At 40.7% G+C, this 22,089-nt stretch overlaps 1 protein-coding gene across 39 annotated transcripts in view; it reads left to right on the top strand.

Annotated features, from left to right (window-relative positions):
- PLEKHA5 (pleckstrin homology domain containing A5) overlaps positions 1–20,984 on the top strand; it is a 173,957-nt gene extending 152,973 nt beyond the window's left edge. For 20 of the 39 annotated variants that reach the window (XR_014516109.1, XR_014516110.1, XM_083460949.1 and 17 more), the window contains 13 exons: positions 2,630–2,692; positions 3,719–3,799; positions 3,934–4,083; positions 4,522–4,623; positions 5,577–5,691; positions 5,855–5,898; positions 7,796–7,916; positions 13,883–13,998; positions 14,906–15,115; positions 16,410–16,592; positions 17,295–17,410; positions 18,952–19,097; positions 20,075–20,984. Coding sequence is in view for 34 of the 39 variants with exons in the window: in XM_083460949.1 (XP_083317075.1) it covers positions 2,630–2,692; positions 3,719–3,799; positions 3,934–4,083; positions 4,522–4,623; positions 5,577–5,691; positions 5,855–5,898; positions 7,796–7,916; positions 13,883–13,998; positions 14,906–15,115; positions 16,410–16,592; positions 17,295–17,410; positions 18,952–19,097; positions 20,075–20,109 (1,482 nt within the window). In the remaining 5 variants the exon portion in view is untranslated. Of the gene's footprint in view, positions 1–2,629; positions 2,693–3,718; positions 3,800–3,933; positions 4,084–4,521; positions 4,624–5,576; positions 5,692–5,854; positions 5,899–6,807; positions 6,997–7,795; positions 7,917–13,882; positions 13,999–14,905; positions 15,116–16,409; positions 16,593–17,294; positions 17,411–18,951; positions 19,098–20,074 lie in introns of those variants that run through there. The other 19 variants (XR_014516111.1, XM_083460941.1, XM_083460939.1 and 16 more) reach the window with 2 other exon arrangements.
- The last annotated feature ends 1,105 nt before the right edge of the window (positions 20,985–22,089 follow it).

Genomic DNA, 22,089 nt, shown 5'->3' with positions numbered 1-22,089 from the left:
AAGAAGCTTTGTAACCTTCACAGGAACAACAGGGTTCCCAGAAAAGAGTTGGCAAATTACTGAAAGCTGGTGCTGCATTTTGTGGTCTTCCATCAACTTAGTGATTTTTCAGGCTATAGTTCTGAAGCCAATGACAACCTCCTGTGACTCTAGACAGGCAGCTGAATTTAAAGAATGGCTTCAGTAATCCTAGCTATGGTTCACATGTAGCCTCAAACCATGGTGGCTAGTCAACCTGAATTCTTCATACCTTGGTTTCTGTGAACCCAGAATAAAAGTGAATTGGAGTTCATGAGAAGAGAAGGGAGTATGCAAACCCTAAGGTAATATATTGTGAATTATCCCTATGTAGAATTAACTCTATTTGAGTTTATATAATTGGAAGGATAAGGCTGAGCAAAAGATGTGTATACACCTTTGTGATTTTTAGAGTACAGATCTTTTTAAATAAGCAACTTATCTTCCAAGAAATCTGGATAATGATCTGGGGGGGGGGGCAGTTTTAGACTTAAAGCTGTTCAAATAGTAAAGTTTTCAGAATTGCCTACAAAGTGAGAATTGGATGGATCTTCAGAAATGTACACATCCACGCCGTAATTCTTAAAAACAAATGCATATATCTTATCTTTTTCCTGTTGTAAGCTTGGCCAGATATACATTGGCCATGTTTGAGCATGTTTTTAATTATTATTATGAAAAAAGATATTTCCATTCTTCAATTCTTTCTCCAGTCAACATGGAATCTGTAGTCCATTTTCAAGTGGGTTTAAAAACGAGAAAGCCCTGTTAGGTACTAACAAATTAAAATCTGTAATTTTCATGACACTCGAAGGTGCTGTGGCTTTTTCATCTTCCAGTATTCATTCCATTAAATGTTCATTTCAAAGCAAGGTTACTTATATGGCTTTATCACACCGTGCATAATCTCAGATCGTCACACAGTGCATTTGCATGAGGTTATGCCTTGAAATGAAACACTTAAAAAGTCCTCTGGGGATCTATTCTGTGGTTGGAATGCTTGTATGGCTAAACCCTTGCCTCACGCTTGCAGATGTAGCCCTTCCTTAAAAACAGAGAGAGAGCTTACATTCTTACTCTGTACACAAAAACCCTGTGCATGTATGTGAAGGTAGAGAAGATAGTCAACATGTGAACTGTTAGCAAATATGCTTTAATGTAGATTTGCCATTTTCTTCCTTTTCCCTCTCCCACCTTCCTTGTCAGTTTTAAAAATGCTGTAACATTATGTTCACATTGGCACTAATCAGCATACCTAATCAGCAAGCTAGGGTTTGAAAATGTACTTCAAATATGCTCTGGTTGGCAAGGCAATCCCTTTACACATCAGCCACATGCAAACCTGCCACTACCTCATGGTTATACAACGGAAGCCAGGAGGGAAGCAGTAGGAACACAGGAGCCTGCAGCTTGCTCCCAACATCCTAACCACACTCTGAAGATTGGCCCAGTGCAGAATATCCTCAATGCCCCATTCATTAATACACTTTAAAATGCATATGCTGAAATGTATGTCTATATATTTTGACCTGTGTCTTTATACTAGGCAGTCTGAAATCTAGAATTGGAAAGAGAACTTAATATGTCAACAATCTGTCTTCATGACTGCAGTGTGATTATTGTGTTAGCTGCGGTCCCATTTAGCCCCTTATAATATTGGGAGCAAGGAGGTGCAAACAATAACATTGGAGCCATATAGAGTAGAGTCACACTGGAAAACTCAGGTATCTAAAGTCCTTACTGGCACTTAGACATCTGAATGATTTTCCAGCCCATTGTAGAACCCCAACTGTCATCTTCTGCTATCTGAATTGATTGTTTCTCCTCCATGTAGTCCCTCATCAGTGTAACTTTGGTGTAAATCTTGCTTGCCTTGACACATTTCTTTTAAAATTTGTCAAAATAGTGCGTTGCCCCTGCCCAGTTGTTTGTGTAAAGGAGTATGTAGTGTATAGCTGCTTGTGTTGTGTTAAAAGTCTTATTTAACAGTAAAGCTGAGAGTGAAGTAATAAAACCTGCATGTCAAAGACAGTGCATTTGCAGTTTCATTCTGTTGTCTTCACAGATAATGTCCTTTTTTTGTAAATCTCATGTAACTCTTCTTGAGTTTTTTGGAGACTAAGAAGTAAAAGAAAAGAAAACGTTCAGAATTCTCAACTGAGAATTTATTCACTGCCCTCTTAACTGCATACCAAACCCTTGGTATAATTGAAACTGATTTATCTCCCCCCCCCCCCATTTGTTTGTTGGTTCTTGCTTGCTTTGGCTATTATCTAAACTTTTTTGTTTTCTGTCATTTTTTCCTAAAGACTTTTTTGAAGATCACTAATGAATGGAATTCCAGACTTAGCTTTACCTTCATAGTTTACCTTCATAGCAAGAATAAATAGCTCTGATGTGCTTTCCCCTTCTGACAATCCATATTTGGCATTCCATTATGAACTGAAATTTACATGGTGTGTGTTTGTGTTGATTAAATGCATTCAGGCATATTACGTGCTTAACATTCAATATGAAGTAATGTATGCTTAATTAAATGTTAACTAGACTGCACACTGTTTTACATGATTTTAGTGAATTTGTTTGATGGGAGTGTTCTTCCTTATTATAGCTGACACAAGATGAATGTAGGGGTACTCTGTACAAATACAGATCAGAAGACCTAGATATTGATGTAAGTACTGTTGGCTTTATGTATGTTGCATTGGTGCGTTTTAAACAAACTGGTATGCTTGACTCATGTAAAAACAGTTCAAACTCAATATGGCATTAGTCTGTCACATCTCCCTGACTTTCTGAAACAGAGTTGAGATGCGCTTTGACTAATGTGTGGTTGAAAGCCTGCAAAAAAAATGTAGCTTTACCCACAGCCACATTTGAGAGAACAGAAACTTTTGAGCCTTACCTTTTTTCAAAAACAGGGTACAAGAGGAATAGCTTTTCTGAGACAAAATGTGATGTGACTGTATGGCCAAAGCCTTAAAATGAACTCTCTCTTGTTTGTACAAAGTAGCTTGTGTTGCAAATGCATACAAAGTAGTCACTGTAGGACTTCGGCTTGTTGATCTGCAAACAGGGAATCAGTGTATGAGTCATCTTTCAGTTATTCCCAGGGCCCCTTGTAAATTCAGCAGCATTTTCCCCAATGAATAGGTCATCCTATCCCAGATATTCAAGAGCAGTATCATATAATGTGTACAGTAAGCTGAACCTTTAATACACACAGTCTGTATTAAACAAAGCCCTACTCACTTGGCTTTACCAAAAAGACATCCCTCTCTTCATAAATCAGATATTGTACCAGGTTTTTGCAAACACCACAGCAGGTTTACTATTTGTCCTAAGTTGGACATGTGTAGTGGGTACTCAGTTCCCTATCTGCAGGAGCTGCCCCTTATTAGATAATGTATCAGAGATTCCCCATGCTGTGTATGGAACGTTCCCTGACTTAGTGAATGGGACAGGTAGATCACCAGGTGCATAATGGCTCCTACTGACTCAGGGTAATAATAAATAAATAGTAAATAAAACAGAACACTCCACTGTGGTTCAAACCTAGCTTGGTGTGTAATTTAGGGTCATGCCTGTGGTAATCTGCATTTAGATATTCCAGGCTCCCCCAATGTGTACGCGATTTTTAAAATAAAAAGCGCAAAACAACCAGTGGCACTAATTATTACCATCTTCACTTCCACACTAGACTAAGCTTAGCCGATTATGCGAGCAAGACAAAGTGGTTCAAGCCCTGGAAGAAAAGCTTCAGCAGCTGCACAAGGAAAAAGTAGGACAATTATATTTATTACCCAAAATGGATGTTATTTTCCATGCTTTATTATCAGAACACTGATAAGTGAAGTAAAAAGAAAATTAGTTCAATGATGTGGAACATTAAAATTATTCTTTTTATTACCATAGTATACGCTTGAGCAAGCTCTGCTATCAGCCAGTCAGGAGATAGAAATGAATGCGGAAAATCCAGCCGCCATACAAAATGTCATCTTGCAGAGGGATGATTTACAGAATGGACTCCTTAGCACTTGTCGAGAAGTGTCTCGAGCTACCGCAGTAAGTAATGCAATTTTTCTTCAGCTAGTAAAGCTCAGTGGTGTGTTAACAGGTGGCCTTCTTCGTGTAGGCATTTTTTTAAATAAAGAAAATGACTAGATATAGGTTTGTTCTTTATTACACTCTAGCAAACATTAATTTGTCTTGAATTCACCACTCCTTGTGTGGGCATGGAAATAGGGGGCAGGGGGCTCCTTTTGCTACAATGGAACAACAGAATGCATTTATTTTGGAAAGTGATCCAGAGTTGCAGAGATGTGTATCAGCTGTTCAACTTTTAGGGCACCACCCACCCACAGTTTCTGGCAACCCAACCCGTCTGAATGTAGTAAAACCATTTATTTTTCTTCATCATGCATTCTCCCAAATTTATATTTTTTTGGATTTACCCATGAAGCAAAACTAACATGCGTACATTTTTAATGTGTCTGTATTTAGGAGCTTGAGAGAGCTTGGCGGGAATATGACAAACTAGAGTATGATGTAACGGTCACAAAGAACCACATGCAGGAGCAGCTGGAGCGGCTGGGAGAAGTTCAGGTGCGACCAATGCCTAAACTTTGTATCATATCCATACATGCCAGAAATAATACCAAAATGTATGCAATACTATTAGAATGTACTTCTGGATGTGATGTGCAAAGATGAAGGGGTTCACCCACATTTGTTAAAGGGCCTGAAATGCATAATGGCGTAGAACATATTATATGCCTACCTCCTTCTTCAGTCTTCAGAACAGTACGTTTTGTTATGGTCGTAGGCCTTATGCACATGAGTTTCTACTGGAGATGTATGTTCTTGTGTCCCAAGAAAGATACTAGCATATTGATGTGGTGGGGAAAATTCCCAAAGCATTTTAATGTCATTCTGCCAGTTGACAATCCAATCCAATCCAATAAGATTTTTGCCCCATAAGAGGTTGGAATGCAGTGAGTGGGGATGAAAGGACAAAATCTCAATGAAATATGTGGTGCAGTCAAAATTTGGGTCAGAGGTTCAGTCTCTCCTAGTTTTCCCTTCATTTCCACCCAAGCACGTCTGCCTGAATTTGGTTACAAAATAAAAAGAAACATTTTGGAAAATACAGCTGAAACATAATGTGCAAGCATGTGCATAATGTTCCCTCATTTTGCCTCTAGAACATCTTAGAGAGTCCTCAGTACTGCAGTTAAAATAAATAATATAAAATGTGTAATGTGAATGGATTCTACTGCCTTTGTTCTCCACATCCCGCACTGCCCCCAAGCTCCAGGAACAGGTCACGGGGTAGATGAAAGCTGACATCCCCAAATGCCCCATGTGGGTAGCAGTTGACAGCCTTGGATAGCTTGTTGCCTTGGGAGAGGCCTGCAAGTGGCTTTTGTTTCAATCTAAGAAAAGGGCATTGTATCCAGAACGAAAAAAGTGTGTGTGATAAAATACAATGAATCCGTCAATGCTTTTTATAAAAAGTGGAGGCAGACAATCTCAATTTTAACATTTCTCTCTGGCAGACTGAGTCAGCCGGTATACAGCGTGCTCAAATTCAGAAGGAGCTTTGGCGAATTCAGGATGTCATGGAAGGTTTGAGTAAACATAAACAGCAAAGAAACAGCACTGCAGAGGCAGGTAAATTGGCATGTCAGCCTCTTAGAAGCTGTTATATACCCTCTTGATTGAATACAGTTTCATTTCAGTGATTGAAAAGGAAATATTTAAGCTGTTGATCACTACCAAGGATTTAATTCATTACTCATTATAAAAATAAATGTTCTTCTTTCTTTTTAAATAGATATCATTGCAACAAAGGCTTTCTCATCTAAATATAAAAATGAGGTATGTCCTAAGGATTTTTTTTTTGGGGGGGGGGGACTTTTGTAATCACTTTCTGATTCAAATCTCCTACTTGTCCTTTTTATTAAAGTTATTTTATGTATCTTTAGTATATTTAAATAAACAGATTTCAAAACTGGATTAATTCTAAAGGCTGAACTCCCAAATGACAATTTCTTTGTATGTTTTGTGACTTCTTACTCTTATAAGTTCATATATCTCTTCCCATTTCTTATTTTCCCTTTATCCTGATTCCTCCCCCAGCAAATTGTGAACCTTGATTCTTTACCCTGCCCCACACACATTTCATATAGCAAGAAATGCTTTACATGTGTGTTTGCACCTATAAGCTCAGTTCTGCAAGAGCTGAGCACCCACAATTCCTGCTCAAAATGTTGGGGAGTTGATATTGCTCAGTGTCTCTGAGCCTGTAATAACTTCAGGAATTGGGTAGCTTTAAAGGGACACTGTGAGTGACATGTGGGAGGCAATGTCTAAAGGAACTAGAATATACGTTTTATTTTTTATGAGGGAATGTACACTTTTTAAATTGAAATGTGTGAGAGTGCATCAACACATGAAATATAGGGAAATTTGGGGGGGGGGGAGATACCATCAAGAAAAATTGACCTGAGGAAAGTTTGTTTGCTCAGGGGTGGGTGAAGATTGCATGCTTTCTTCTGTGCCCCCCCAGGGGGCCAGAGTAAACAGAGGTGGACCAAGAACAAATTGCTAAAATGTTGTGTCCACTGGTGATGTACTAGAGTTTTTATTTTAATCTCTCCCTCTCATTACAGCAGTGTCCCTTTAATTCCAACCTGTAATATAACTGCTGTAAAATATGTGAAAGAAGTTATAATTGTTGTGATAGATGAGCACATCTAAATCAGGTGACTGTTCTGCAATCTTTAGGAAGAGGAAGTAGTCCCACCTCGTCCTCCACTCCCTCGGTCCTATGACTTTGCAGAGCATCCTCCCATAATCCCCCCTCTGCCCAGTGATAGCAGCTCCTTGCTCTGTTATAGCAGGGGCCCTGTACATCTGCCAGAAGAGAGGAAGATTCACCAAGTTCAAGGATACCAAAGAAATGGAGCTCACTGTGTAAGTGGCCAAAACTGCCACGTTCTTCATCAGTCATCCCACCACCCTGCACAGTTGCCATTTTATTTTGACATCCAGCTACTTTTATGTTGTGGCGTTGCTTCTTTTCAGCTTAACTGTGTTACTCCCAGCTGCATTGTTAATGTTTGCCACTTCTGTTTTCATCAATATTATGTGAATGTCAGTGTACCCATTGACTCAGACTGGTTGCATTTTGTACTTTGTCCAGCAATATTTGTGGCTCTGAAACCAGATTTGAGCTTTTGCTATGTTCCATTTTGGTAGGTGGGTGTTTATTTTTTTTATTTTAAAAAATCATATTTTGAAACAAGTGCAACAGGTTTTTTTAAATAAATTATTGACAGTACCTGGCACTGTCCAGGATTATTTAATCATCGATAGGTAGCTGCCGCAACATGCTTACATTCTTCAGGGGGAAATGATGCGATAAGCAGCGAACACTTTTCTCCAAATTTTCCATGTGATGCTCTAAGGAAAGAAAAAGCAATAGGTTTTCCAGTAAAAGCTGAGTGTTGTTACACATAGCTACAAAAACAAGTTCTGTACTCATGAGTTGTGCCTATCCAGCCTCTTGGCATATATTTGCCATTCAGTTCAGTTAAAAATAAATCTACACAAAATGTAAGCAATCTTTTGTTGTCTTGGGCCTTTAAAAGAAGAGGGCATTTCAGAATATAATATCATCATTGCCATACTCTACAGGTGGCCATGTTGCTGTTACGTTCTGACATGTCTTATGGGAAGATACTAACGTATGGTTTACTGTGGTTGACTCTAGGGTCCAGATTACCGTCTTTATAAAAGTGAGCCTGAGCTAACAACTGTGGCAGAAGTTGATGAATCAAATGGGGAAGAAAAGGCAGATCCAGTTTCTGAGTCGGAAATGTCTGCAGCTAAAGGTTGGTAAAATAATATATAGGCTAAACCAGTGTTTCCCAACCACTGTTCCGTGGCACACTAGTGTGCCGCGAGATGTTGCCTGGTGTGCCGCGGGAAAAATTAAAAAATTCGAAAGATTTTTTTTTTTAAAAGTCAAATTTTCGATTGGGGCGCCGTCACTAGATGACCCCTGGGGTTCCCTCCCTCCCTCCTGCTCTGCGCCTCCCTCCTCCTCCTCCGGGGAGGCCCTTCCTGGCTCTCGGCCAAGGCTTGGCGGCTGCCACTCACTCGCTCGCCCACCCGTCCCTCCATCCCTAGTCCCCTTGCCCTTGGGCTGCGCCCGCGCGGGGTGCGCAAACTACGTTTCCCAGCGTGGCCTGGCGGGCCGGGCGTTTTGTTTGAAGCGCTCTTCTCCCGGCCATGGAATGAGCGCAGCGGCGGCGGCCGGGCGGGCAGGGGCTCTTCCGCGCAGACCCCGTGCAGCCTGCCTGCGCCCCCGCGGAGATCGGGCGGCAGGATGGAGCCCGGGGATCCCCGCGGAGGCGGAGCGGCGGAGGCTGCCCCCCAGGTAAGGCTGCGTCGGGGGTTTTTTATTTTTGCAATGCTGCATCCGCGCCGGAGGGGACGCATTGGACCGCGGGGAGACCCCTTGGCGGGCGTGCAAGGCAATGCATGCGTGCAGGCGTTGCATGGAGTGCAGTGCAATGCAATGGCAACGCGGCGCCCTGCATGCATGCATGCAACTTCCACCGGCGCTCCGGACTTGGCAGGTGAGGGGGGTCCCCAGTGGGCGGCAGAGAGAGCTGGGAGGGCAAAGGGGAGCCAGGGGGGAGCAGCGCTGCTCCCCGAGCTGAGCCCGGGGGGAAACTTCGGCGTCGTTGCGCCGGGTGTTGGAAGCGGAGGCTGGCGGGGGCCCCTCACCTGCAAAACCTGGTCGCCTCTCATATATTTCGTGCATTGCATTCATCGCCCGCTTTCTCCTCCAAGGAGCTCCCGGGGGCGCGCGTGGTTCTCCCCGTGTTATCCTCGCAACAACAGCCCTGCGAGGTGGGTCAGGCGAGTGGCCCAAGGGAGCACCCAGGGATTGTCCTGGCCAGGTGGGGTGATTTGAACCCTGCTCTCTGCCCGGTCTTCGTCCTCATTTAGCCCCCACATGTGCATGACTGTGCATGACTGAGGTTTCCCCCCCTCGTCTTGGCTATGGTGTGAGTCTGTGCTGTTAATTAATGGGGTTCTGCCTTCGGAGAAGATGAGCCAGCCCTCAAGGAGGTGATTATGTAATTTGCTAGCAATTCATGTCCCTCCCGGCGTGACGCTGCGCGCTGACGTCACGGGGCTGTAATGGTGGTGTGCCTCGAGATTTTTTTCATGAAACAAGTGTGCCTTTGCCCAAAAAAGGTTGGGAAACACTGGGCTAAACAGTTGGTTATTTCCCCTGATAGGGGAATAAGGAACTCCTGTCATCACACAGAAGAAACAGCACAATTGGTTATAGTTTTACAAATAGAGTAACCTGTTCTTATTATAAGGAAAAAGCTAGCATAGTGAAATTAGGTTTAATTATACAACCAGAGAAGGCTTTCAGCCAGTCACAGGAAGAAGAAAAATAAAAGATAATACCGAGAATTAACCTTGAAATCCATATTGACGCTGTGCCTAATCACATCTCTCATGTTCTGCACATGCCACTCCTCCAAACAATTGTTCATTTTCAGTCATTGCCCTTGAACAATCTTTCCATCTTTTGTTCATCCATTTCCTGCATTATTTTGCTGGAACATCCTTGAAGGCAGCACTACAGAACTTCAAGATTTGTCAAAAGACAGGGGGAAAAGTGTCTTCTTAAAAAGAAAAGAGAAAAGCGTAATATTGCAATTCTCAAGTTTTCTCTGTCTCCTAGACAAATGATAAGCTTTACCCTGTAGTGGCTGGTGTGGGTTTGGGTTTTTTTTAAGCCACATTGCTTCACTTTTGGTCTAGTGATTCTTAAGTCTGCAAGTGGAAGGCTTGTTCACCTTGATTTTACAAAGCACTTAGTTTTGGGTATTAAATCCAAATAAGGATATTATTTATTTATATATGATGAAATACCTCATGGGCTTTATGGCTGAGCAGAAATGTATGCTTTTTGGCAGCATTCTAGCCACTGCAGCATCTGTTCTGTTCAATCCGTTTTGAATGAAACTCCCTTAAGCTCAGTTCACTCACGTAAATAGCATGAATGGCATGTTGAGATTGCTGCACAAGGCTATGCTGCCTATTTATTACTTATTTGAAGGATTTTTAGCTCACAAGGCAAGGGAGGCTCCCAGACCAGTTCAAAGTGAACAGTAATGAGACAGTACTTGCCCCCGTGGTTTCCATTCAAAAGGCATGACATGAAAGGGAAACTGATCGGAAGGGAGAAGGGGATGGGGAGCAAATTCAGGAACTTAGTTTTTAATTACAAAAAGATTATTCATATTGGTCAGCGACAAAGATATGTATGTGCATATTACACTCCCACCCACACATATATACATGTATGTATAGAATGGTCTGTAAAGAGTTATCAGAAAGGATATAAATAGCCATCACAAATCCTTGTACAATATGCAGTCTAATCATACATGTGCTTGTGTGGAGCAGTTCCCCTCAGTGATTTTTCACACCATTGGATTGCTTGGTGGTTAGCATTTGATGGTGAGGTGAAAAATGCAAAAATATTTTTTTTGGGGGGGGGGTGAAGGGCTACCTTACTTTTTCAATATCTTCTTGTTTGCATCAGGCCTGAGTCCAATTTATTAATATATCCAGTTGGCTTTATCACTGCCTTTCAGTTTGGGCAGGGTACTCTTACAGTTCTTTGATTCCAGTTTCCCCTCTTTTCCATCTTACACTAAATTCAATTTAAGCAGATGAAGTGCCTATAAGCTGGCTACTTTGAAGTCTGTAGAAGAAGCAGTGAGGTGGTAAACTTCAAGCAAAAGAAGTGTAGACTGGACTGGAAGAAAGTTTTGTCTATAAATGTGCAGTAATAGAAGAAACAGCCTTGGATGCTGTCATTTCACCTCCTTGGAGATTATTTAAATAAGCAATTGGGCATTTATCTGGGGGTTCTGTAGGCCTAGATAGACCATTCTCAGAACAAGGAACTGGACTGTTATTTCAACTTAAGACAGGAAGGGGTTCTAATAAGAAGCATCACTTTACCTACAATGGTTTATATTCTGAAGCAGCCACATTTTCTAACAGTCCCTTTGGAAATACTGGACCCATTTTGTTCATATTGCTAGTGTCAGACTTCTGTCTGCTCCTGTACTAGAGAAATATGGTCAGATAAGGCAGATGTGTGCAGCTTCTTTCAGCAATCTAATAAACCAAAATGGATGCTTTAATAAGACAATTGTCCTTGCATCTGCTTACAGCAGAGGAAGTGGTGAGCTAAAGTCTCAGAGTAAATCCTATTAACTCAGTCTGAGAGCTTTAGGGGCTTAGGTAGGGAATGTTAACCTGTGTGTTTATTCTGCTAATCGCATTCATCGCACAACTAGTGATCAGCAGTTTAGTCACATACATTTCATTGGAGCTGTCAAAACTACCATGCAGCAGGCCTGGGAGATGCAAGGCACAAAGCAATGAGGCTTTTTAAAACTATGGTGCAATATTTCTTTCCATCAGTATGCATAGAAAGTTTTACCACATCTGTCTTTCCAAAAGTGGAGGGGAAAACATCTTGCAGGAGAGCCAGTAATAAAATCCTCTACTATGTATTTTGGAAAGTTGTTTGTCTCTTCTCTCTGCATTTGGACACCTCTTAAGATACCTTCACAAAATCTTGCATGATGGTCCCTGTGATCAAGGAGCAAGTTTTCATTTGTTTGGATACAATTGGATGCCATTTGGAATCAAGATAGCAATCTGAACCTTACCAAAAAAAATATATGGTTTCTTGGAATTCCTGAGCAGCTCTGGCTATGATGCTGCTAGTTTTAAATAAAGAATCCTACTGGCAGTGTACCATTTCCTGCTGGAGTAATACATTTCATCAGACCAAAGTGTTCAAAGCAAACAGTTAAAGCAGGATGAAACCCATTTTTAAGGATCCAGTGTTGAATTGTCAACCACCTGCACTGCTTTGAGAACAAGGAGGGAGATCTGGGCATGCTGCATTGATTTTAATTGTCATTTATGTGGCTGTACCTGTATAAAAGGATTAGGATTGTATTTTAAGTTCCTTAGATGAAAGCTGGCAGAAAGTGGCCACGCTCCAGAATCCTGCCTACATGCTGTGACAAGGAATACACAATATAAATATTGTTTTATACAAAGAATATTATGGGCTGTTGATATTTGCACTGTGAGGATTTGTTTGTGTTTTACTGTTCTGTAATGGAGTCTTGAGCCAGTTAAAAGTAGTACAGAGAAACTGAAGAAAATTGATAGACCCCCCCCCCTTTGCACATACCCTGCTCCTTCTTCACAAAATATAGGTGCAAAGTGTTCTTTTCTTTTTTCTGTTTTAGGATTGGGTTTCCATACCTCTAAATATAACGTTGCAAAACCCAAATCATGTATATCGTAGAAACTGAATTTGTTCTTTTGTGTTTCCCAGTTTTGTGGCACATAAAAAGTTTTTCTTATGTAGTGGGGTTTTTTATGAGGGCAGTGTCTGCTTTTCTTGTTCACACAAGTTTCTTTTTTAGGGTTGCTGTAAGATTAATTTATGTATGAGTTGCTAATAGATACCCCCAAAAATGATGATTTCTTGGTTGTTAGATCTCCACTAAAATTGAGATTTTAGTATTGCCTTACCAACTTTCTAAACTCAGTTGCGTGTAGCAAATAAAATCTCAAAGAACGCCAGACATTCAAAGCTCTCCTACTGTGTTCTTACTGAGATGGTCGAATTTCCCCACTACAAATGGCAGTGATGTTCTTGGGAGCAGGAAGGATTGGGACAAAAAGAGAGCAACACCACCTCTTGAGACCTATTAGAAGTAGAACATACCATAGGCATGAACCGCACTTTGTCCAGGTGAAACACATAAGTCAGGGATCAGAATACAAGGCCCCCAGCTCAGAAACTCGCTGTGCCGAAGTGATAGCCACCAAAAAAACTCTTAAAGGGCAAGATAATCAGCAGACAGGAAGCCCTGGGCTCAAAGGAAGCACCAGTAAAAAAAGATACTGTTTCTAAGATTGCAATTATAAAGCTTTGATGACTGAACACATCATCTGTGTCAGCAGCCCTTGAAGGTGGAAGTCAAAACGTTTTGTTAATAACATTATAAATATTCTGTTTCGTTAGTCACTGGTGTGTGTGTGTCTTTTTAATAGGAATTCCCAAAACAGCTTGTAACAATGGTAATTCAAAACCAAACATTAATAACAAATGTTTTTTTAAAAAAAACAAGCCAACCCATACAACACAGATATTCTCAAAGTAAGCAGTAAATATAACTGAACTCTCAGCAACTTATTGTCCAAACGCATGGCAGAAAAGTTAAGCTCTTATTGTTAATCCATCTCACCCCCCCCCCCCCAAGCCTATTCTGGTTGCATAGTCCTGGGGTTTCTCTTGCTTAATCCAGTGAGTGCCCCACTTTCAGCAACTGCTGTAGTGAATCCACCACCATCTGTCTCTCTTCTTACACCTCATAAAGCACTATTGGCAGAATAGGAGTGCAGAAATTGTGGGCAACACAGGAGTGGAATGATCAGGGTCTAAGGCTCCTTGGCATCAAAGATTGTGTACTTGTACATGGATCTTAAAAGAGAAGTACCAGCACTTGGGGTCCATCATTCTAGAATCATTACTTCTTCAGACCTAGCTTTTATCTATAATCATTAGATTTCAATGTAATGTATTTTAAAATCCTTATTATGAGCAGACTTGTTGTTAGACAGGTGCTGAAATATGATAACTGCATGATAAAACATGTTTCACATTAACTGCATCTAGAGTTTGTGTTAAGGTCTTTACAATACCCCTCTTGTTTTATAGGCTCTCATTTTCCCATTGGAGTTGTGCCTCCCAGAACAAAGTCACCAACACCTGAATCTTCAACAATAGCTTCCTATGTGACTTTAAGGAAAACTAAGAAGATAGATCTAAGAACGGTATTTACTACTTTTGAATTGTATCCCTTGCTGCCTCCAGCTCTCCATCTGCATTGCACATCAACTCAGGGTATTGCACCAGTGCAACTGTGTGGCTACTCTTACGCCAGCAGACGCCACCACTGCCCAACATGTAGTATAAGATCATCATGGCAATGCTCCTGCTTGGCACAATATTCAGAAGGACTGTGATGGGAAGACAGAGAAAAAATTCATATAGTAGAGAAAAAGATTGACTTGTCGGATTGTCACCATCCGTCAAGTGTATGTTTTCCATAATGACCAGTGGGCTTCTGCATATTGTATATATGAGAACACCACCCTCTCACCCCCCCCCCCCGGATCCTTGGCCAAATACATAGGGATATGAATGCCTTACTGAAAAAGTGCAGCTGATTCATGATGAAATATGAAGAGATAGTCTTTAAATAGCACAGCACCTATCTCTTCCCTGCCTCCTCTCCCCAGTCACATTTATCTGCAGCATTATTGATAGGCAGTAGACAAAAACCAACTTGCCTTACAAAATAGAGTGCTTTCACTCCATCAGTACAACCTCATTCTGTGAATCAGAGATGAGAGCTTGTTCAGCATTATTGTAATCAGTTCTAGTTCCATAAGGCTGTTGGTGAGTTTTTTACATGATGCTCTTTGAATAGAGGCAGTGGTATTTTATGGAATTTATCACAGTGCAATGCATTCTGTGGATGGAAATCTTTGACATGGATTAAAAATTCTAGATTCACATTCTGTGTAGTTAACCTTGTTGCTTCAAATCATGCCAGTTTCTGTGTATTGGGAATAGCATGGTATATCCCATTGCAACAGCAGAGTAAAGGTGTCCCTCAAACATTGCTTCCTTTTTTAGAAGTGCTTTTTTCCCCCCATACATTTCTTTCCTTTCAAGGAGAGGCCAAGAAGTGCAGTAGAGCAGCTATGCTTGGCAGAAAGTGCTCGTCCCCGGATGACAGTGGAAGAGCAGATGGAAAGAATAAAGAGACATCAGCAGGCTTGTCTAAGAGAGAAGAAGAAAGGACTGAATATTATTGGTGTCTCAGATCTGTCCCCATCACAAAGCCCATCCCTTGTCAGAGAGAATCCTTTTAAGTTGTCTCAGGTATGCCACACGTTCATCCCCCCACAACCCTCTCCTTGACAGACAGAAGCTCTTAGAGCCTCAGTTTATGGCTGAGGACTGACTTCTGTGCTGCCTCCAAAATCTGGATAAGGATGTGGAAACAGATATTGTGAAGGAAGTTCTTTTGTCCAGTCAGGTGGAGCTTTTGTTCCTGTTGTGAGGGTAAGGAAAATGTTGGCCTGGAATGGAAACAGATAGTGTAATGCCAAACTATTTGTGTTTATATTAAGCCCCACTAATCCCAGAGGAGTGAGGGATATTGGAGACTCCTCATGGTCTTAGAGCAATCTTTCTCCCCAAGAAGATTAGCAGCTTCCTCCCTGCTTTTTGGAATGGACAGTAGCATCACTAAAAGATAGAGAGGTCTACTCTTTGGTTTTAAAAAAGTGTTTTGAGCAGTTAGTCCGTGTGGACACGTTTGGTGCACAGGAAAGGTACAGGCAATTGCAAGGTCCTGTGCTGCAGGTGTTTAGTCACCACCCATTATATTGGTACCTATGTGTCGTGTACAGGAGGAGTATCATGTAAGATAATAATAATAATAATAATAATAATAATAATAATAATAATAATAATAATAATAATTAATAATAATAATTTATTTATACCCCCGCCCATTTATACCACCCTCGCCCAATAATAATAATAATAATTTATTATTTATACCCCGCCCCACTCTGGGCGGCTTCCAAAAGAATATTAAAATACTGTGATACATTAAACATTATAAGCTTCCCTAAACAGGGCTGCCTTCAGATTTCTTCTAAAAGTCTGGTAGTTGTTGTTCTCTTTGACATCTGATGTTTTCTACAAGGAAGTTAACAATCCGTGGGCCTCTCCAGACTGACGTTATATTGCGGGCATATTCTGCAATATGTTTTTGACACAATAATGGTGCTTTAATGGTAGATTTGTTTGGCGATGCCACGACATGCTACCACATTACTGCTGTCTGGAAGGGTTAGAGCACAACAGAAGTGGGACAAAAATAACCAGAACATTTTTGGTATAAAAAGTTACAGTATCTCAGCAGGAAGTTACAGAATATGCACTGAGTGCAAGCGAAGGAGTTTGACCACTCCAAAACCTTTGAAGGCACAAACAGGATTGAAGGCACCCAGACAGCCTCATGAGCACAAATCTTAGGAATGTGCTTTAAAAATGATGTCCAGAGGGGCCCTGTTGTTTTGTTTGCTAACTAACCAGTGTCTTTATCATTGTACTGCCAGTTAGTTGCCTTGTTTGTTCACAATAAATCTAATATTCTCTGCAGAACCAAAGGAAGGATGATTTTGTATGCATTACCAAGGAATTAGAGTATGCCATTAGAGGAAGTGATGCAGACCAGAGCCATCAAAATTGTGCAGAAGACTCCCCTTGGATTAAAGATAATGATCGTCCAGAGGATAAGAATAATGATCATCCAAATGAACATCATGCTGGTTTTATTACACAGGTACTGCTTTTTCCTGATTACAGAAATTTATTGGCATACAATGAGAAAATAAGGAACTGGGGTCAGAAAATATAGAACCAAAACCTTCCCCACAAAGGCACCTCTAGAACTTGCTTAATTAGTTAGCCTGGAGCTCTTATCTACATTTTTACCACTTTTCTAGTCTTCTTTCTCTTTTGCAGAGCATGCTTTCAAACTGAAATTATAGTTTGGGTTACTACAAATCACTGAGCAAATGTTGGGTAAACAATGCAGAGTTCAGATAGTCTACAATTAACTGGGAGAAAGAGGGATGTGAAATCTCAAGGGTACACAAAAATAAAAGATATTGTTGGCCAAACATATTTCAAAATATATTTCTTCCTTAGAGGCACTTAGAAAGCACATCTCTGTGTTCTCTGCTCATGACACAGAGAACACAATGATGTGCTTCTTAAATGCTCCTGAACAAAAGTGTTTTTAGCGTGTGTACCTTTGAAACTTTACCTCCCCGTTTTTCTTTCCTTGGTGCCTCCTGGTTGTCCCAAACTTAATTCTGCTTGTTCATTAGAGACAGCTTTAAAAAGTGCACCAACCTAAATACAGGAGATTGAGTAACTGAAATTAAAAACAGAAAATAAAACTCTTCTATCTACACACCTCTTCAACTTAGGTACTTCAAATAGCTAACATTTATTATTCACTTTTATTTTTTACCCTCAGTTACCAAAAAATGAAGGTCAGCTGTCACCAGATGTCTTAGAGCCAAAGGAGGGGACTCCCTATGAGACTTCTGAAAAGCTAAAAAAAGTAGAAGAGACACAAGATGCTGACTTCAGGTAAAGCAAATCTAACTTACTAGTAACAGCAGCTGTGTGGGGCTTTGCAGTAAAACCAGAAGTCATTGCAGTGATTCCATATCTGCAAATTTAGGGGGAGACTTTACCCCTGCATTCTATTTCTTTTCACTTCATAGGAGGGGATTGACAAACTAACAGTTACCCCCTCCACATCAGCCCTTGCTTTACCACTTCAGGTAGTTATTTCTGGGACCTGAAAATAAAGTACCGAGTGCTAATTCGTTGAAGCTATTACATAATACAGGTTTCAAGAGCATTTTTTTTAAAATGTAAAATTGTCCAGTTTGTTTCTGGATCACTGCCGAACTTTTAAATAAAGGAATTAAAGTAGTCTCACAGCCATTAAAAACCAGCTGTGTTGGCCTTTTACCTAGCATGTGAAAGCTAATGTAAAAGTTCCTGTCTTCCAAAGGCTTTGAAATAGATTTTCCCATTTTGAAAACGTTAGCATGATAAAGTGGGACACGGTTGGCACTGTGGGTTAAACCACAGAGCCTAGGACTTGCTGATCAGAAGGTTGGCGGTTCAAATCCCCCCGATGGAGTGAGCGCCCGTTGCTCGGTCCCTACTCCTGCACATGTTTCCGTGCGCTGCTCGGGTTCGCCAGAAGCGGCTTAGTCATGCTGGCCACATGACCTGGAAGCTGTATGCCGGCTCCCTCGGCCAATAAAACGCGATGAGCGCCGCAACCCCAGAGTCGGTCACGACTGGACCTAATGGTCAGGGGTCCCTTTACCTTTGCCTTTTAACATGATAAAGGTGTCAAAATTTATTCCAAATTCATTCCACTTCCAGTTGGAAAACTACAAGGCTGGGATCGAAAGAAGCCCGTGCCTACTTGCAAAGCACTTTGGTGTATACCTAGGAGGCAGCCGCTCTTGACACATTGCAAGCCTTTCCACGAGAGCCCTGACCTTCGGAAATTATTTTGGGGTAGGAGGAGGGGATACAAAGGGCTGAGTCAGGAAAGGAAAGCGTGAGAACCTTGGTGAGCCTGCAGTCTTTTGGATCCCTGTCCAAGTCTTTAATGACCCAAAACCAGAAACAGTATAGTCACTCACTATTCAGAAGGTGTGACTAGCAAGTTGATTTGGTTTAGGGGTTGCCTAGTCCCGTGAATCTGACCGTGCTTTAAGATCATCTGCAGAAGCTCCTCTAGGTGTCTTCACTGCAGAAATAAGTTTGCTGTCTTCAGGAAGACATAGCCCTCGTAGTGGCCATACCCAAATTGTGGAATGCTCTTCTGAAGGACACCCATCAGGCACTCAGGATAAATAATCTGATTTCTTAGGTCTTATTTTAAAAATGCTATGTGTGTGTGAAGTAGAAAGCAGTACTGATGTTTCCCCCCACTCTTCTAGAAAAGCATAGATTCCGAGATTGGGTTACGTGATCTCATAATCCTATATACACCACAACTAGTATTTTTGTATTTTAGGCTTTTATTGAAGTGGTGTACAATATCAGTTAACCCAATTAGAAGTTAGAGGAAACTCTAAACTTAGATTGTTCGCCCCCAGCCTGAAGAACGAGGCCCCAGTTGCAAACCACAAACCTGAAAGCAGCACAGAAGAGAGTGAAGAAACCAGCATTCATGAGCAGGAGGATACTATTTCTTCGTTTGAGATGCCAGCACAGACTTCAAGAGGAAACTCAACAGCAGCAGGTTTGATTTAGGAAATGTAGACTGCCAAAATGTATTATAACAGCATGCACTATAGTTTTGCTTCTAAATTAAAAAAAAATCAAAATAAAACTTTGACATAAAGCAAACATCTTAGATGTTTCTGTGGCCAGGCCAGAGATAGCATAAGCATGCACTGGCAGAGGTTCGTAAGCACTGCTGCAGTGTTACGGCAGGCATCTAAAACACCAGTGTTGGTAAATAATTTGGAACGTCCAAATACTAACCTTGGGGATAACGCTGGAAGCTGCCTTTTGCCAATACAAAGTATTTGTGTGTCAGGCTCAGTACGGTCTGTTCTGCCTGGCAGTGGCTTTCTCTCCAGGGTCTCTCCCACCATCTGCCACCTCGTCTCTCAAAGTGGAGATGATGGGGGTAGAACTTGGGATCTCTGAAAAGCATGTCCTCTGCCACAGAGCCACCAGTCTTGAGTTTTATGCCTTTGTTCTTAGGATACAAGAAATGGCACCTTTCTGACCCAAACACAAGGCTTCCTACCACCTCTTAGAAAATAATGTCCAGGAATCATGTCTGTGTGGTTAGCATCAAACTCTTTCTCTCCTGTGCCCTCAAGCCCCCCCCCCATGTGCTGTCAAAATCAGTGCCTGTGTGTTGATTGACACACACCCCAGATAATATTTTGCGGGTGCTAAAACCCAGTGAAAACTGATAGGCAGTTGATTCGGGACAGAGCCTAACTTTTAAAGAAAATTAGAGATTCATGGAGGATAATTCTGTCAATGGCAGACCATCAAGGAAGAAGATGACTGAGCTAGATGGGGCTTTGATCTGATCCAGCTACAGGGTTGCTCTTCCATTAGGATTACTTCAGATTATGGATAATCACATTTTACAGAAGGTGGTCCCCATTATCTCTGTCCAGGTTCAAAAAGAAAACCCCACATTCTTCTCTTTCAGTGGCTTGTTTGCAATAAACCTCACTCAGCTTTTTTTTCCAGCTCTTCCAGCTTCTGCTGAAACGATTCACGGCTAACAAAACGGACCTACGGAAAGAAGATACTGTACAGTCAATTTTATTAAATCTATGAAATTCATAGTTCTGATGCTTTTGGCCACAGAGCATCATTTTTTATCACTTCATGGAAAATGTTTATTCCAAGAGAGCTTTAAATGCCTCCCACGGTACCCTCAACAGTTTGGAGATAGTTCTTCTGACACCAGCCTGCTGCTACTATGACTTCCATCCACATCATTAAGGCTTCTTTTTCAAATGTGCGGCCTACAATCGGAACCTTCGCAAGTGGTTTTTCCCTGGTGTAAGGTTTTTTTATTTTAAAAAATTGAATTTAATTAAGTTTGCTTCCTTTTTAGCCTTTTTCATGGGTCGCTTTTACAGATCACCACTTAAACCTCAGTTATGCTTCTAAAAATGAATCATGTATTGTTTTCACCTTTTGATTTGTAAATGTTTTATGCCCTATTTAAAATGTGCCATTTATTATTATTATTATTATTGCCGAGTTAAGATGTGTTCTATTTCTGATCTGTAATTATTTCTCGGTCAAGTTGCAATGTCAGTTTCTCCCATACTGTCCTCAACATAGACATGAATGTTAGTGTTTACTTCTCTCTCTCTCTCTCTCTCTCTCTCTTACTTTAAACAAAAATGAAGGGTTAGGAATCTTGAGGTACTGGGCTCTTCCTCTTTTGGAATAGGGTATGTACAGCAATAAGCAGGTATTCAGTTCCCAGTTAAGTTTGTGTACAAATGTAATTATGTTCATTGTGTATATATTATACAATGAGCACAACCAATGTAAGTATAAGAAGCCACTTACTATTGTTCAAATAAAAATGTTCATATCTCATTTCTTTTATATCATGTTATAAATAAATGTTCTTAAGTAATTGTGTGGATGTTATCTTCATCTGCAAGGAAACTTTTAACTAGAAGAAAGGACTTCTGCCTCTTAGAGATGTAGGCGATCAGTTTCATGAAGTCCAAATGAAGAACACATGATATGGGACAGTTCCAGTCCACATTAGACTGAGAATAGAATCAGAGGATGAAGATTACTTTGGAATCATTAAGAAGTGTCACAAGGCTCCCTTCTTCGTAACACAGTTTCCATGTCTAAAAGCAGAAGAGTAGCATTTATCGTATGGTTAAGCTCCATAGATTTAGAGATTTTGTGCATGACACTTAAATGGCTCAGTTAATCTTGATAAGGCCTTCATTTACAGATTGTATTATCAAAGTCCCTCTCCCTCAAATTAATGCATCCACAGTAAACATGACATTAATTATTTTGTTCTCACATTCTCATGTGAACTAAATCAAATCTTTATATTTTTTAATTATATTAAACAGTGGAAGTGTTTTATAAATCAGTACTGTATCTGCCACAGATATTCCCAGAACTACTAATTTCAGAATAGCTAGCCCTCTGTACATTGTAATAGGGAGTTTTATATGCTTCACTCTTCCCTTTAGTTTCCACTAATAGAGCACCACAAGTACCAATCTTTCTGTTCAATGTGGCAACAATGGGAGTTTCTTTCCTAACATGAGTTGTTGTGCCGAGGCAGTTTTCACCTGAATCTTGTTTGGGGCACAAAGGGTTTCTTCCCCCTATGTGCTGGGGTCCCAGTGAAAATCAGGACCACTTCCTCCACCAGTTGAGGACTACATTTTAAAAAGTTGCTAATGGCACAATAAAAGTAACAGCTTTGGATAGGCCCTCAGTGTTAGTTCCGCTGGATATTTTACTGTCTCCTTTAATATGTGACATTGTACCAAGGACAGGAGGATGTCTTTCCAGAAGCATTTTTTAAAAATGTGTTTTATTTATAAGACACCAACTGAATTTAAAAAAAAAAATTGGTGGTGTGTAATAAGATAATTAAAGCATTATAAGATCATTAAATACAGAGCAAATGACCAGTACTGAATCAAACTAGTTTTCTTTTAAAAATCGCAAAACCAAAACATTTATAGCAGTTTGTGGTCAGA

This window comes from Podarcis liolepis (genome assembly GCF_965112155.1).
Source record: "Podarcis liolepis genome assembly, chromosome: 10".
Classification (NCBI taxonomy): Eukaryota; Metazoa; Chordata; class Lepidosauria; order Squamata; family Lacertidae; genus Podarcis; species Podarcis liolepis.
This window is presented reverse-complemented; position numbering and strand designations above follow the sequence as displayed.